The following is a 16143-nucleotide window of genomic DNA, read 5'->3' as shown; positions in this document are numbered from 1 at the left end:
TCATTTTGTGTGATTGCATCTTCAAAGGATGCATCACAAGTACCCCCTTAATGTAGAATTAACAGAAGCTTCCTTAACTAGGATACAGTTGCACACAGACACGCTGCAGAAGACGGCAGCACAGACAACCGAGCAGTAAAATGGGGGTCCGAGTGAAAAGAGCATGTGTTTTACAGCATGGACCCCCTATTCGCTTTACTCAAATGTACACAGGAAAATGAGTCTCCTCAAAGATCCCTAACACTAACTTGGACAGCAGTCAAGCCTGCTATACAGTAGTGTTAAGTGCCCGATCACTTTCATGCAGTCGCTACGTAGCTATTGTAAGCAGTACTTTACCTTAACGGGCATAAGGAGGAGAGGTATTTACAGTTTCCCTGGGAGGCCCGAGAAGAGGAAGCTGTAGAACCCCCAAACTCTTGTCTCACACGACGCTGGTCAGGAAAGTCTCGTCTTTAAATGTAGAAAAGATATATTTAGGTCTTGAGTGGCTATGTCTAGGTAGTTGAGCTAGAGGAGGGGATAGAAAGGCAAAAACAGCTTGTCCCACCCGCTCTTTACTATTGCGCAATCGCCTCCTGGCTGAAATCGCACTGGATGACACCAAATCCCACATGTGGCAGCTGGCTGAAGTCAGTAACAAAGTATCATTTTACATAAACAGAGTTGCCAAGAGTGTAGAAACTGGCGGTTTGCAATTTTTTGAAAACGTTTTCCATGTTATCATTTTAAATAAATCAGTGATACCCATTTCCCCCAAGTTTAAAGAGATATTGTAGTTTTAAAAACCCTACGGTGAAGAACACTGGGTGTAAGTTTGGATTGTTCTTTTATGATCATAATACTTACATAAAACACGACATCGTGAGGGACAGTTGTTGCTTAATGGCAGCAAGACAGAATCATTCAAATGTTCATTTTATTTACAGGCAAATAAACGGCTAAAACAGAATTCTTGCAAAGCTGAAAACAAAGCCCTCAGATTCTTAAAGAGCATTTAAACAGAGAGGTGTGAGGAATACTAACAGGATGAAGCAGGGATCACAGAAAGATCACATCTGGACTGTTAGGAAACAAAAGTTGGATACCATTCTTTGCCTGCGTGCATCTGACCTTTTAGCTCGTATGGCAAAGATGAGTCTGCTGTACAGAGTTGGAGTGAATAGTGTTCATTCAGGAATCAGTCTCAAAAAATAATCCATGTCAAGAACTTCTACACATTTAAAATATTGCCAGCAGTGAACAGTCTCTTTGAGCTGACAATACAAGGCCTAATTTCAGCATCAGTATAAACACACCTTTCTATACAATACAATATATACAATATTTACAAGATCTTTTTTTCAGTCATGGTCTCAGTTGTTGAGTTATTAAGCTGGGTGACACGTCCCTTCTCTGGGAATCCCATTTAGTGATCTGTAATCCGGATGAAAAGTTGCTTCTCCTCTATGATTTGACTTCTAAAAGTGGTTTGATGTCTTTAATCCCATGCTCTGCTGCCACAGCTATGATGTGGTCCAGGGCATTCATTTGGCCCAACATCTTCACAACATCTTTGACCTGCTCCCTGTTGTAAGACATGACATGACATGCACTATGAGCACTACAAAAAATACTCATTACAACACATCTTAAAAGCACTCATTGTGAAAAAGGAAGAGTTAATATGATAAAACAACACCGACAATGCAATTGTTCCTAAAGCACATTCAATACCATTCTTGCAGATATAGCTATTAGTAAATTCAAGGCGCCAAGTTGTATATACAAAGCCGTGTAGAGGTCCTTACTTTGAAGTGCGCCGCTCAATATCAGACCCGACCAGTGCGCTGCGGTGGATTGAGTTGGCCAGGTGGGTGAGGTAGCGACAGAATGGCTCCAACTGAGGCAACGTCTGCTGGCCCTTCAATCCAGAAAACCAGTGCGATGGCAAGCACTCCACCACCTGAGAAGCACACGAGAACGAATTAAACAATAGCTTTGTGTTATCATGTTCAGCGAGCCACTAATGGTAAAAAGATAACCAACTAACATCTAACACCCCAGCAGAAGGGCCAGTTTTTAATAATCATGCGACTTAAAAATAGCAACTGACCATGTAGTCATAAACAGGTACAACAGACCCCTCCTTCAAAATATTTTGTCTGTGCATGCTCACTCTTTACCACAATGATCTCAGCCAACAAATCTTATTGTATTTTACATGGTTGTAAATAACGAGTATGCAAGGTGGGGAAAAAAATGATGTATCGATCACAGTTTGTCACATGAGCAAACTAAAATTACTGCCTTACAGTTTGTGAGCAGTAATTTTTACAGTTTGTAAAATATATCATTTTAAACAAAATTTAATAGGTAGGACCAAAAATTTGTGTCACTAATTCTTATATTACCAAATGTGAAATCTTCTCATCTGCTTTGGAATATCAAGGTTTACAGCACTTTTAAAACAAATCAACTGAAAGCGCAGTTATCAGTTTAAAACTATATATGACAAGTAAAACCACGGTCAGAGAAAAGTTCTAAATTCAGTTTTTCTCAAAAACAAGTGAAGTAGTGATGACTGAGAACCTACACAGACGTAGTGATATCGGTACAATGTTCTCACACATAATATCCGTTCATGATGGATGGAAGGATATTTTGTTAAGTAAAAGAAATCTGCAATGCTCAGTTTAATCTGATTTATCTATTGAATGAAATCCACCCCTACTAAGTGATTACATTTTATCTACCTTTTGGCACTTCTGAATATTTTCCTCCCATGTATCTGTGGTCTGCAGTGCAGAGAGGATATATCGGTTGAGAGTGCTGTCCAAGGCCAAGTCTTTCAGAGAGGACATGGATAAGATACCGTCCCACTGCAGGATGTTGCCCAGCAGCTAAGCATGAAGGAGACAAGAGTTAGACTGGACTCAAAGGCAGCAACACAAAAGTACATAATATCAGTGTGAAGATACTTTGATTATCAGCCCGCTGCAGCTGCTTTTCAAATTATACAGATCTCATTGTGTGATCTCCAACAATCAGGCAAGCTATTCATGTGATGCTATCAGTTCAGCAACTGACTGGAGGAAGTAATTTAGACACACACACACACACACACACACACACACACACACACACACACACACACACACACACACACACACACACAAAACAAAAAGAACACACATTTGCACACATACCTTCACACACACACATACCTTCACACACACACACACACACACACACACACACACATACCTTCACACAGGACCAGAACTGCCTCTGATAGAATAAGTAGGGACCACTGTTCTTGTTCTCCAGGATGCTGAATAAAAGCAAGAGAGATTGCTTTAAGCAGCTTTAAGTGCTTATTGTAAATATAGAAAAAATACTAAGTGGAATCAAAATGTTAATATTGTTATTAATAAGAACATACTTCTTGGGGTACAGTGGAAGAAAGACATCTTCATCCAGAGTCCTCCTGGTCCGTAAGACAATTGTTTTCAATAGCTCCTAAAAGGGGGGGGGGGGGGGGGGGGGGGGGGGGAGGAATCAAGGTAATGACAGCAGTTCTTCTAAAAATATCAGGTAATCTAACAGCCAATGTATTTTGAGGAAAAAGATGATGAGGGTGGGGAGTACCTGTGTGTATCGGTTGTCCCCGTGCAGCACAGTGGGATAGCCTTTTAGCAGTCTGTGAATGAAGCTCACAAACCTGGTTGTTTGACTGCTGGAAAGTGGGTCCCACACCTGCTCTGCCAACACTGCCACATGCACAAAGTAGAGAGAAATGCATATAGTAGGAGTAATTTTCTACAGGCTTGCAAGCCAAGGACATCTCTGAGCATGCTATGCCTCGAACCTGACAGTTTGGAGAGGATGACCTTCTCCACTATAGCAGGCAACAAGCCGATGTCGCCATCTCCTTTTTGCAACGTGCTGTTCTCTTCAAAGCCGTAAAACAGCAGCGACTCAAACCAGAGCATGTACTCAAAGTTTGCACACTGCGCCTGCACAGTGAATAGAGAAAAAAAAGATTCCATCACCATTCCTCATCCAATTTCCTTTCAAAAAGGAACTGGTTACACTGATAATACACCCATGCCCTACCTCGAGAGGGTTCCATGTAATCAGCTGCAGACGGACTAAGGGGTTAAAGAGCTTGGGCAGACAGAGGCCTATGTAAGCATCTCTGTAGGTGTTGGCATACTCCTTCCTCCACACTTCAAAGTGGGATTTGATGTAGTCGAGAGAATGAAAGTCCTCCACAACATCCTCAAATACCTTCTTACTTTCCCTTATTATACGATCTGGGTAGCACAAAGAGATCACGTCAGATTTTAAAAAATTATTTTCAATATCAGTTGAATCTCATATGTATGGTACGTAATACATTTATTAGACTAACAACCAATGTAAGGTAAATGCCACAGCTGCCCTAAATTAACAGTATTGATAATTACCTAAATCATTTTTAGGTTTCTGTAACCAGTGTGCACAGGCTCTTTAATCAAAACGATACTTTCAATGCAAAAATATAACTACTATTTTTCATTCATTTTCAAATTTACTCTTTGTTTACTAAAAAAGGCAGGAAAAATATTAACGCACATCTTTGGTGCAGTTTTTTTTAAACTTATATTCCTAAACAGAAAACCATTTGTTTTCTTGTTGAATGTTATATTCAAATAATTTGACTTATTTCAGAGAAATTCATTGAATTCAGTTTGTTAAATTTAAACAAGATTTTGACAGATTTCTTTTTTTTTTTTTTTAGTTAACATTGTTGAACACTGCATACAATATACATTTACTTTTTAATGTATTTTTTATTTATTTATTTTTAAATACAGGAACATACCTCTCTCCATGTTGAAGCTGGTGATGTCAGTAGAAGTCTCCTCGTCATCAGATGATAAGCCTTCTTTATGTTCTGCCCTCTTTCCATTCTGCTCTCTGGCTTGTCGTCGACGTGTCCTGTATTCATCCACGAATACAAAGGAAGCCAAATTAAAAACATGAGCAGAAATTGCCTTTTACCAACTTGGCACTAAGGTGACACTCTCATGGTCAAGACTTAAAATCTGATGCACAGAAAACCTTTTTTTTTTTACAAATCTATAGCTGGATTCACATTATTCGTTTCTGTGTAACTGTAATTGGCTTCGCATTTGTGGCCAAAAGTACAGCACAATACAGCATTTCCACAGGGAGAGGAATGTGAGAACAAGTTGGTACCTTCGTGCTTCTCTTTCAGCTATCCTCCTCTGACGACTGTGCTCTTGGTATGCTGCGCGATCTCGGCCAAATGAGTCTAGATTAGGAGCCATGACAGCTTTATCTGCAAGAGACAGGAGTAATGTTAGAGCCAGTAATGAGAAGCTAAGCCAACCCATAGCCTCATTCTTATTCTGATGACTAATTCCAAACTAAAACATGGGTACTCAAATAAGAAAGTATAATTAAAGGCTTAAAAATAAATTAGACGATCAGATCAAAATCTGTTTGAAATTTATCAAGCAGGTGAAGATATTGCCCTAGCCTTCCTATCTACTGGGCACCACTGGCAACAAAACATATTAAATCCAAACAATGTTTTTATCAATCACTTTTTGGTGTCAATTACTTACCAGGCTGGAACTTCACTTATGGCACAGTCAACGTGACAGATGACATATCACTTAATTTGTTTTTTTAAATGCCATCTTTACACAGTCATCTTTACTTGAGCTGAGTTACAAACACCCAGCTGACTTTCAGATTCGGCCATTAAAGGACAGCCGAAACAGCTCCCTCAACAAAGCTTTTTCCATAAACGTACATGCTCATCCACTCGACAACACACATCACTTAGCTTTAATCGTATTTGTGAGAGAAATGTGATGCGATACAACAGCGTGAACCGCAGACACACGCAGACATAACACGCACATACAGAGAGCTAATGAGGCCGTTCAAATAAATCATAAAAACCTTCAAGATGGACTGACTTGAAAGGCTTGCAAACTCCGACGATTCATCTTTAATATCATCCTGTCGTCTCTGGACAAGTCGCGTGGCCCGTTGCCTTAGTAACTGGTGCATGGCAGCCTCCAGCTCCAGGACAGCAGGCACCTGAAAAATATGATGCCTTCTGTGACCTCTGACCCAGCAAAAGTGGGACTCCGAGTCACAGGGATGTCTTGCTGAAGGGATAAAAGAAGTGGGATGGACAGTATAATACTGGAACCAAAATATTGCTGGTGTTGGGTGAAAATGTGCTATTCTGGGGGAGGCTCTCTGAAGTAAAGCCTGAACTTAGTGGACTTAGTTAGTTTAAACACTGAAAAGTGACAAAGTTAAGGGTCAACTTAGATTATTTGTATAGAAAATATAGTGAAGTTCATCATTTCTACCCAACATAAACAATATCATGATCCAGACATGTATATACTGTATGAAAGCACTCCACATTAATTCATGCTGACAATGGAAGGTTAGTGGCCCATTTGGAGCACAGATTAGTTGAGGAAACATAATGGTGGTGGGAAGGCCAGTTCTTCCATCATTCCATATAGTTGCTGTAAGACCAAAACTAAATTATTCTGTGAAGACATGCATTCAGAAGTAGCTATCTGGACTCGTTGTGAAAATATTTTAATACATACTTGTCTAATCTACTGTAATAATTTCTTTTGCAGCTTGAATCCATCTTTCATAAATCTAGTATCGTATTATATGAACAAAAACTAGTATATATTATTTCTGTTTAAACAGCTGATAATGTTAAACAACCTGAACAGGTATATTTATATATTCATAAATATATTTTTAATTAATGAGAGCAGTTTTGAAGAAACTGAGAAATACCTAAAGTGTGCTTCAAGCAACATATATGTACTGTCACATTTGCTTGTTAGCACTGTTAACTAGCCGTAATTATTCAACAGTTAAAAAAAATAAATATAATTACAATTAATCCTCAAAAGACAGCATTTCGATAGACTGTACCCCTTGGAAATCCACATTACGTGGAGATAACACAGACACAAAACAGCATACAGCTAATGAGACTGCAGGCGAATTCTCCCTTACCTTTTCACTGAAACACTCAAGCAAGTCTCCAACATACCCTCGCATCTCTTGCAAGAACTTATATTGCTCTGCATTGTCATTGGATGAGTCCTCCAGCTGCTGTATGGTACGCTCAGAAGCAGCAAGGTCTTCATTGATCTGTTTGTAGCGGTCGACATTTCCATTGTGGCCTGCATGCATTTGGCTGAGCCTGTAGACACATGACATACAAGGACAGAATGAGTTAGATGGTTGTAAAGCTAGTGCAATCTTAATTACAAGCTCTGCAGATAGAAAAGTTTGAAGTACACCAACAATAATAAACAGCAACTAGAGAGGCAACATTTTTGCCTCTCTGGTCCTTAGATCTGTGGACTGTGTGTCTCGGTCATCAGGACCACAGCAAACAGAGATGGCAGCAGCCGAGCTGAGGACTGAAAACAGACGTTGGTGCAGTTTTCTACTGGACCTACCTATCCTGCAGGCGTTTCTTTACCAGATCAATGGATACCGGGATTAGATCATTAAGAGAGGCCCCATAGTGAATGGAACCATTGTCAGCTTGTCCAGTCTGTTTGGCAGTCTGTGGAGCCACTGTACTGTAGGTGTAAGGCATGCTGTAGGAAGAGCCATACGGCTGGCTCTCATAGCTGTTCTGGTAGTAGACTGTGCTGTCTTCTGGCTGACTGCTTTGGACCTATTCATTAGGAACACAGAAAACACAAAACACTTCAGCTACTAAAAATAACAGCATTGCTCCAACTAACGATTAAAGCACAAATTTTCAACCCCATAAACTATTCAATATATTAGGGTGGCACAATGGATCAAATTTTAATTTCAATCATGATTTTGGCTTCCCACAATTAATTAAACATGATCAAGCGATATTGAAAATGCATGCTGCACTATAAAATGCAAAGGCAAATCAAGCCTTTCCTAAACATTGCATATGCTTAACACAGCTGCTCCCTGCACCATGTAGTTTCCTATACTAGCTTGGATGAGGAACAACTTTAAAAGACTGATGTACAGCAAAAGTCAGACACAGTGAAGAGCTTGTGCCCGATCATTACGCATCGTTCGGAAATGCGTCACTCGATTCAAAGTGACTTGAGTGACGTTAACCAAGAAGAAATCATATGCAAAGAGTTCTGTAAAGGTGTGTCTGCCTCGCAAAGCAACACAACTTATTCAAGCTGCTTCCAGCTCACAAAGATGCACTGAAATCACCAACACAATTGCATTCCATTTGACCAAAATGTGTGTCCACTAAACATTGTGAGTAACAAATTCACATCCATTATGCAGGTATAATAAATGTTGTGAAACACTATATTTTACTTCACAATACCAAAGTGAAAGCAAAGGGTGGTGGCAGTCTGAGTACCAATGCCCTGAAATCCCTTACCCTGGCCACCTTATCCAACTCATCCAGTTGGACTAAATCACCCATGTTCTGGGTCTGCCCCTGGGCTTCCTCCCAGTAAGACATGCCCAGAATACCTCACGTAGAAATGGTAAATGGCCTGTATTTATATAGCGCTTTACTAGTCCCTAAGGACCCCAAAGCGCTTTACATATCCAGTCATCCACCCATTCACACACACATTCACACACTGGTGATGGCAAGCTACATTGTAGCCACAGCCACCCTGGGGCGCACTGACAGAGGCGAGGCTGCCGGACACTGGCGCCACCGGGCCCTCTGACCACCACCAGTAGGCAACGGGTGAAGTGTCTTGCCCAAGGACACAACGACCGAGACTGTCCAAGCCGGGGCTCGAACCGGCAACCTTCCGATTGCAAGGCAAACTCCCAACTCTTGAGCCCACGTAGAAGGTGGTACCCTAGTCAGATGCCTGAACCCCCTAACTTACTCCTTTATATTTGTAAAAGAGCAGCAGCTCTACTCCGAGTCCCTTTCGAACGACCAATCTTCAGCCACCTGGGAACCCATTCTGCTTCTATCTATGACTAACAAGTGAGGCTAGGCAGATACTGATTAGTAAATAGACAGCTTCATGACTACAAAAGATTGGTGCAGCATCTGCATCACTGTGGATGCCGCTCCAATTCATCTATCGATCTCTCCCTCCACTCTCTGCTTACTCGTGAACAAGACCTCGTCCCTGACCTGGAGTTATCACTCCATCCTTTTCCGATTGAGAACCGTGGTCTCAGGCTTGGAGTTCCCGATTCTCCTTCCAGCCGCTTCACACTCGTCCAAAATGCTCCAGTGCAAGCTAAAGGTCACTACCAAATTACCTAAATACGCTCAAGCTTCACAAAGATTGAGATGCTCTTACACACCATCTAAAGACATTGTTCCAATATATTCATATGGAAGAACAAATATTTAAATTTCTCCACTTAATTGAAAAACAGAAAAACTCTGATTAAGGGAAAGCCCCAGTTTTTTAGTAAACAATACAATGGCAGCACAGAATCAAACAGTAAGTAAAAACACAAACATCATTCACTGTCAACAGTCACACCTGATAGGAGAATATTTTTATTATATCTCTCTATCCAGAGATTCAGTACATCTTACCTGGGGTATGCTGATCCCTTTCCTAATTTGCTCCTGCTCCCAGCGGCTCACCTCCTCATCCTGTCCGGTATCCAGTGCTTCATCATCACTACCCTCAATACCTGTACACATATGAAAGACACATCCATTTTTAATAAAGTTAAAAAAACAAACAAATCTGATTCAGAATAGTAGTCAGTAGACAGCAAGCAGGGAAGCTGAATAGAGTACCAATCTCCTCGGCTATCTTTTGTCTCTGGCTTTTGTTCCTGACGCCGCTGAAGCGGATCCTTTTCTCTTCCTCATCTTCGTCATCGCTGGCATCTTGGTCTTCTCGTACCAGACGTTTCTTGGGCGCCTCTGTTTCAACCAGAGGAGCATCACCTCCCAGCTCTCTAGCAAGCTGCCGGCGTTTTCTGGCAGCATGGATAAATGCTGCATCAGGAATCTCCCCTGGAATAAAGTCAGAAAAGTCTTCATCTAACTTCTTGTGATGCTGTGCAAACAACAAACAATACAGCTTGTGTGTTTGGGGCATAGCACTAATGCAGTTAAACTAACACAGCAGAGTGGTAGATGTAAAACGCTGCACCTGTTCTCAAGATATCAAAACCAAAGACACTGATATTCCTTGTTACATAACACACAGAAAAACTCCACAGCTATTACAATGCCAATAAACTGTCATGAATGTGCTCCTGTGATGACAGTCCTTTCAGATAGGTACTGTGGTGGAAGTGTGTGTCGTATATACCTGGTCTCAAGCTGCCAAGTGTGGAAAGTGTGTTGAATGTTGCTCCTGTGCTGTTGCTTCTGGACACTTGACTGTTTGTCTGACCACTTTGACTCCTTGCATCCTCCTCCTGTTCATCAGCACTCTCCACCTCCATTTCTTCCTCTCCCTGTTCACTACTTGCTCTGCTAATAACTTCTTCTTTAACTGCAGGCTGAGCTGGAGCATCTAGAAAAAACAAAAAACAGGAATGCAGTGAAAGATGCATCAAGTCGAGTGAAATCATTTATGGCATAGTTGTGACTGTCAGATGTGGCTGACAACACAACTACTATGGTTAAAGAAGGTGGGGGGCCTCTGACAATTAATTGGCTGAAACATTGGAAGTATTTGCTAACGTAATTTAATGTCACAGTTAAAAAAAAATTATAGTTCTACTGCTTAATTAGGCTTCACCTTATTTCATAGTTGGGCGCTAATATATAGATAAGTAGTAAATATAATATTTCATGGTTCACATGACAGCACATAACGCATGGCATTGACAGTAGGCTAACACACCTGATTTGACATCCTGTTTGGTAGATCCAGACCTCTCCAAGTCCTCCTTGTATTCTTTCTTGAGTTGTTTCAGAATCTTTTTGCTGTGATTGGATTTCTTCACTCGGAACACCTCTGAGCCGTCTGTTTACAAACAAGTCGTAGCACAAAGTTAATAATGAGTCCAATTAACCATGCACAACGTGCATGTTAGCTTGGTGGTCAATAACTTTCTTCCCTCTACAGTGCCTGGAGTAGGAAGTGTAGTTTGCGCAGAATATGCAGAAACTGTTTGATAACGATCATACTTAAAACTGCCACGCTTTCTCCGGCTAATGTGAACAAGCTAGCTAGCTTAGCATCGGTTTGGCTACCAAAGTTACCTTCTTCATCGACGAAGCTCAGCAAACTGGCCTTCGTGGGTCCTGGCACGGCAGTCGTATCTTTGACCTTCTTTTCCTTCTTGACGGCTCTAACGCTGTTAGCCTGAAGGCCGTTACTATGACAGCTCTCTGTAGTGCTGAGCACTCCGGTAGCGTTGCTGTTGGAAGTCTCCATAAATGGGATTTCGGTAGGCCCAAACATTGTCGGCGCCAGCTGCGGCTGCTGACTCTCCTCCTGCTCATCCTCGTCGGACTCATTCCGACGTCTAAAGTTAGCTCTTTTCGCCTTCTTAAACATTTTTTTTAGTTTACCAGCTAAATGCAACAGTGCACGTACAAACACGGTTCATCTTAAAAATGTAACTCGAGCCGAAAGATGTCACAACCACACACCATGTCAGCCATTTTCTTTCAGAGAGATGTGCAGTGGATGCCGCGGTGCTAGACGGCTGTCTTTCCTTGGCTGTGATTGGCTGTTTCGCTGTCAGGCAACCGATTCTTCTTCGGTGTTTCTCGGGAGTTATTGTCCTTTCTCCACTGAAAGGACTTTTGAAATACTGCCTCCTTTGTAGTTTTAACTAGCTATTGTCCCGCGTCCTGAACCGCATGCGGCTCTTTTAGGTTTTTCCAGCAGTTCAGTGTAATTCTGACAAAGAACGAGGCAAAAAATAATATTTATAATATTAATATGTAATAATAATTAAAAAAAAACTGTTAATTTTTTTTTTATTATGATTTCTTGTGATTCTTGTCCAGCTATAAAATTGGGCAACCTAGCTGACTTTTATGTGCCTACATCAAATGATGTGCCTACTGACACAGTGTCCAATTTTAAACAGTCTGTTTAATTTAACAAATTGCTGTACTGACAGTAAATTTGATTTAATTTGCATAGAGTGGCCTTCTTAACTCTTTGGCCACTTTCTTTCAAGCTAGGCCTTAATACTTTTTTCTGTCACTTCCTAATTGTTCAATAAAAAGCTAAAACCTTTTTTTATTATAATAAAAATACAAAGTTAAAGTAGAAAAATTGTAACTTTACACTGCGGAGTCACATGTGATTTTAAATCACTATCAATTAGTGCTTTAAATATAAGTAATGGTGGCATGCTAATTTATACTTAAAAGACTGTGTTACCTTCATTATATGAGCTACACTTCTTTTTCTTCAAGAACTGCTTTTGGTCTGTGGCTCCGCGAGGTGGGGTAGTGCTGTGGGTTCGGGGGCATGTGCCAGGAAAGCTGTCAGGGCAGGTTGGATCAACTGACTGACTGTCTTCCCTGTTTTAGTAGCTTGTGGGGTCCGAAGAGAGGGAGACCTGAGCCAGAGACACGATGGCTGAAAAGTAATTGCTGAAAAAATAAAATAAAATAAAACCCTCACTTGCCCCGCAACACTGACTATGTCTGTGTGTGTCGTGCCGGGGTCCAAGACAGGGAGTTGTGTCACATAAAGGTTGCCGACCCCTGGTCTGTGGTGTGTCCAGTTGTGTTAGTCTCCTGACGGAATCTGTGTATCAGGTTCTCCCTTTAATGCAAATCTTTAATGTTGCCCCTCTACATGTCCTAACTTTGCAGACCTGTATTCACCACCCTGCTCCACAAGTCAGGATGTTCTTCACTGTCATTTTTACAGTTAGTAATAAACAGTGTTCTAGACAGGTGATGGTGAACATCTTAACCTACTTCTAATTATTTGTGCTTCTCTGTTGGTTTTGCTGCTTTATATTGTATGTTTTCCTTTTATTGTTAGTTTTATTTTGATGTGAATCACCGGTCATTTACTATATGAATAAATGTACTTACCTTCTTATTAGTTTTGTGCTACAAACTCAATGACATTGTCATTACTTTATTATTATCCTCCAAATTATTCTATAGTCTTCTGCTACATGTTTTTCAGAAACAGTACCTTTCTGGTTCCCACACTAGTATTACATTTTTCCACTCATGAGTTAATTTCAGATTGGTGAACTGTTGTTCATATACTAGATGTTCAGATGAGTTAAAGTGTAGTTCAGTAAATCCCGGTGTAGAGGGGCCACGGTGGAAAATGTCTCACTAAGAAATAAGTGACATAATAACTACAGCAGATTTGTGCTCGTTGTGGATGCATTGTGGTCAGATGAACGCTGTACTGGTCCAAAGGTTTAGTCCTCTTTGTGCGTCTTACATTTTATACATTTGCATTTTATATAAGCAGATTCCAGAACAAAGATTCAAACAGAAGATTATTAGGTTTATTTTAAACTGATAAAAGCTTCAAAGTCAGCCCTGCTGCCCAGCACCCATACGTTTGGATTTTTCGGAAAGTTATTTTGAACAATTTTTCAGATGAACTTTAATTTCAATAGTCAAAAACTGTGTTTATTGAATAATCTGTCAAATTTGCAAAGGAGTGCTTTACATTTGTCCTGTTTGTCCACAAATACATTTTTAAAAGCTAGTTATATATTAGTAGTTACAGCCCATAATTACTATTAAAAATGTTCCAAAAACAAAAATTCCAAATTAAATCCAAAGTGGCATCTCTCTTTCTCTCTCTTGCATACAGATCATGTACAGAACTGATGTCTGTTGAAAAAAATCTCTATCTCCTCGACTGATATGATCTTGTCATGAAACGGCTGTGGCAGGCAGGAGATAAGGGCCCAAATGCAGAACTCAAAACACGGAGATGAACTGATGGGGGCTACTTTATTGTTGCAAAAGTCACACAAAAACACTTGCAAAACCAAACCAAAACCTAGAAACTGGGAACTAAAAACAAAACACCGGGAAACTAAGGATGGTGATTTCTGGGAGCACAACAGGAGAAACCCACACAGCATGAAAGGATGACACGAAACTGACAGATAGAAACACAGGGCTAAAACACACTGAGGGATAACGAGGGAATGGGACACAGGAGGAGATCACAGCTGGGACTGAGCACACTTGACGAGACTAAGAGGAGACAAGGCTAGAGACACAGACATGAGACAAGGGACCATCAAAGTAAAATGACATGAACACAAGGGGAGCACAGAGAACACCCAAACACTGGAAGAAAAATAACACAAAACCCACAAAACTCGAAAAAATTAAAAAACACAGACCATAAACATGGAGTCATCAGACTCCGGACCATGACAGATCTTCCTTGGAAACACTTTGTGTGTTTGGTTTTGTGCTGTTGGTGATATTTGTTATATTGTTTGAAGTACTGTATTAGTTTTTGCTCTCTCCTCTTCAGCAGGGCCATGCAGATGCTGAAGCTCACTGACATGTGCAGCACAGAAAGAAGGATGTGTGCAGGTGGGATTGTGTAGTGTCATAAAAGCCCCTGAAGCCTCATGTGGACAGACCATCCAGCTACACGTGGAAAATGAACTCACTTGACAGTATTTTGTAGATCTTTAAATGCACATCATTTACATGTCTACAAATTTACTTATTAACTGAAAAAACTGGAACGCCGTTCTAGATCATTTATTTTAACCTGCTGCAGCCCCTGGATGTTACTGATTTCTGTCTCCTTTTAATGGCTGACTGCAAGCCAGAAATCAGCGAGCCGTATATGTTGGCTCCAGTTTACTATGACAAGTTCAGCAAGTTCATTCTTCAAAGTTCATGCATGCACCTGCAGAAGAAATGGAGGTAGAGCTGGCCACAACCAAGTCTCGCAAAAAGTCAGGGATTAAAAAATATTATCATTTACTTGTCGGTTGAATTTAGAAAGCCAACAACTTTTTGTGTTGTTTTAAAACAGCAAATTGTTTTCTTTCATCACTATACCACAGTTAGCCATTCAGAGGACTTGATGCACACCCAAATTAGCTGATGTCGTCTGTAATGGTAAAATGGTCTGTATTTGTATAGCGCTTTCCATAATCCCTAAGGACCCCGAAGCACTTTACACTACATTCACACACTGGTGATGGCAAGCTACATTGTGCCACAGCTGCCCTGGGGCGCACTGACAGAGGCGGGGCTGCCGGACACTGGCGCCACTGGGCCCTCTGACCACCACCAGTAGGCAACGGGTGAAGTATCTTGCACAAGGACACAACGACCGAGACTGTCCAAGCTGGGGGTCGAACCGGCAACCTTCCGATTACAAGACAAACTGCCAACTCTTGAGCCACGATCGCCGCCTGTAGTTCTGTACCAACCCAAAAGAAATGTTATGGAAAGTTGTATAATCTCAGAGCAGTGTCACTATGGTTTGTCAGCCCCTGACACACTGTTAATGACAGAAAAAGCAACAAATCTCAAGTGTTACAGTAAAGAGTCACAGAAACGTACGAATCAAACAAACAAGCTGTTGAAAATCGCTTCTGTTTTAATGTATAAATTTTGACTTCCTAGGCTCAGCATGAAGAAATTTATTGGACCAACAATATCGGATAAAAATGTATTTTATCTAATATCATCCGAGTGTCTCCTTGACTTGATCTACAATGGTGTATACTGTTTATCCTCAGCTCAACATATTTGGTCGAATACTGCCACCTACTGTACGAGTTTATGTTTTACCAGAGCTTCATAAACTTCATGATAAAATTAATAAATGAATGGATAAAAGTAATAACAATAAATACATAAACATGTAAATGGCATCATGTCATGTTCTTCTTGTAATCAGAAGATTGCCGGTTCGAGCCTCGGCTCGGACAGTCTCGGTCGTTGTGTCGTTGGGCAAGACACTTCACCCGTTGCCTACTGGTGGTGGTCAGAGGGCCCAGTGGCGCCAGTGTCTGGCAGCCTCGCCTCTGTCAGTGCGCCCCAGGGCAGCTGTGGCTACAATGTAACTTGCCATCACCAGTGTGTGAATGTGTGTGTGAATGGGTGGATGACTGAATGCCATTTTACCATTTTTTTTCTTCTTTTTTTGACAAGCAAAGACTTTTACATATATTTTCTCTTACGTT

General features: G+C 40.9%; 2 protein-coding genes across 5 annotated transcripts in view; both read right to left on the bottom strand.

The window, feature by feature from the left end:
- The window catches only part of slc7a1a (solute carrier family 7 member 1a), a 32204-nt gene extending 31603 nt beyond the window's left edge, over window positions 1-601 (bottom strand). For all 4 annotated transcript variants that reach the window (XM_080866099.1, XM_080866098.1, XM_080866102.1 and 1 more), the window contains exon 1: window positions 340-601. The gene's annotated coding sequence lies outside the window, so the exon portion shown is untranslated. The remainder of the gene's footprint in view (window positions 1-339) is intronic.
- Window positions 602-902: 301 nt separating this feature from the next.
- On the bottom strand, window positions 903-11677 carry paxbp1 (PAX3 and PAX7 binding protein 1). Its single transcript, XM_080866097.1, has 18 exons — window positions 11231-11677; window positions 10869-10991; window positions 10329-10535; window positions 9806-10027; window positions 9596-9696; window positions 7515-7738; window positions 7063-7252; window positions 5979-6102; window positions 5227-5329; window positions 4850-4965; window positions 4099-4298; window positions 3851-3998; window positions 3631-3752; window positions 3425-3501; window positions 3247-3313; window positions 2736-2882; window positions 1791-1945; window positions 903-1567 (listed from the first exon to the last, which is right to left on the bottom strand). The coding sequence occupies exons 1-18, from the start codon at window positions 11526-11528 to the stop codon at window positions 1447-1449; spliced, it is 2745 nt and encodes a 914-aa protein (XP_080722223.1). The 5' UTR covers window positions 11529-11677; the 3' UTR covers window positions 903-1446.
- Window positions 11678-16143: the final 4466 nt, after the last annotated feature.

Source organism: Rhamphochromis sp. 'chilingali' (genome assembly GCF_963969265.1).
Source record: "Rhamphochromis sp. 'chilingali' genome assembly, chromosome: 19".
In the NCBI taxonomy this organism is placed as follows: Eukaryota; Metazoa; Chordata; class Actinopteri; order Cichliformes; family Cichlidae; genus Rhamphochromis; species Rhamphochromis sp. 'chilingali'.
Note: the sequence above shows the minus strand (reverse complement) of the source record. Positions and strands in the feature narration are given on the sequence as shown.

Excerpts from the sequence above, each read along its gene's own strand:
- paxbp1 (XM_080866097.1), bottom strand. The coding sequence starts at position 11,528 with ATGTTTAAGAAGGCGAAAAGAGCTAACTTTAGACGTCGGAATGAGTCC. Across the intron at positions 9,697-9,805 it reads AAAGATAGCCGAGGAGATTG|GTATTGAGGGTAGTGATGAT; the intron begins GTACTCTATTCA and ends ATATGTGTACAG. Across the intron at positions 4,966-5,226 it reads GCTGAAAGAGAAGCACGAAG|GACACGTCGACGACAAGCCA; the intron begins GTACCAACTTGT and ends GGATGAATACAG.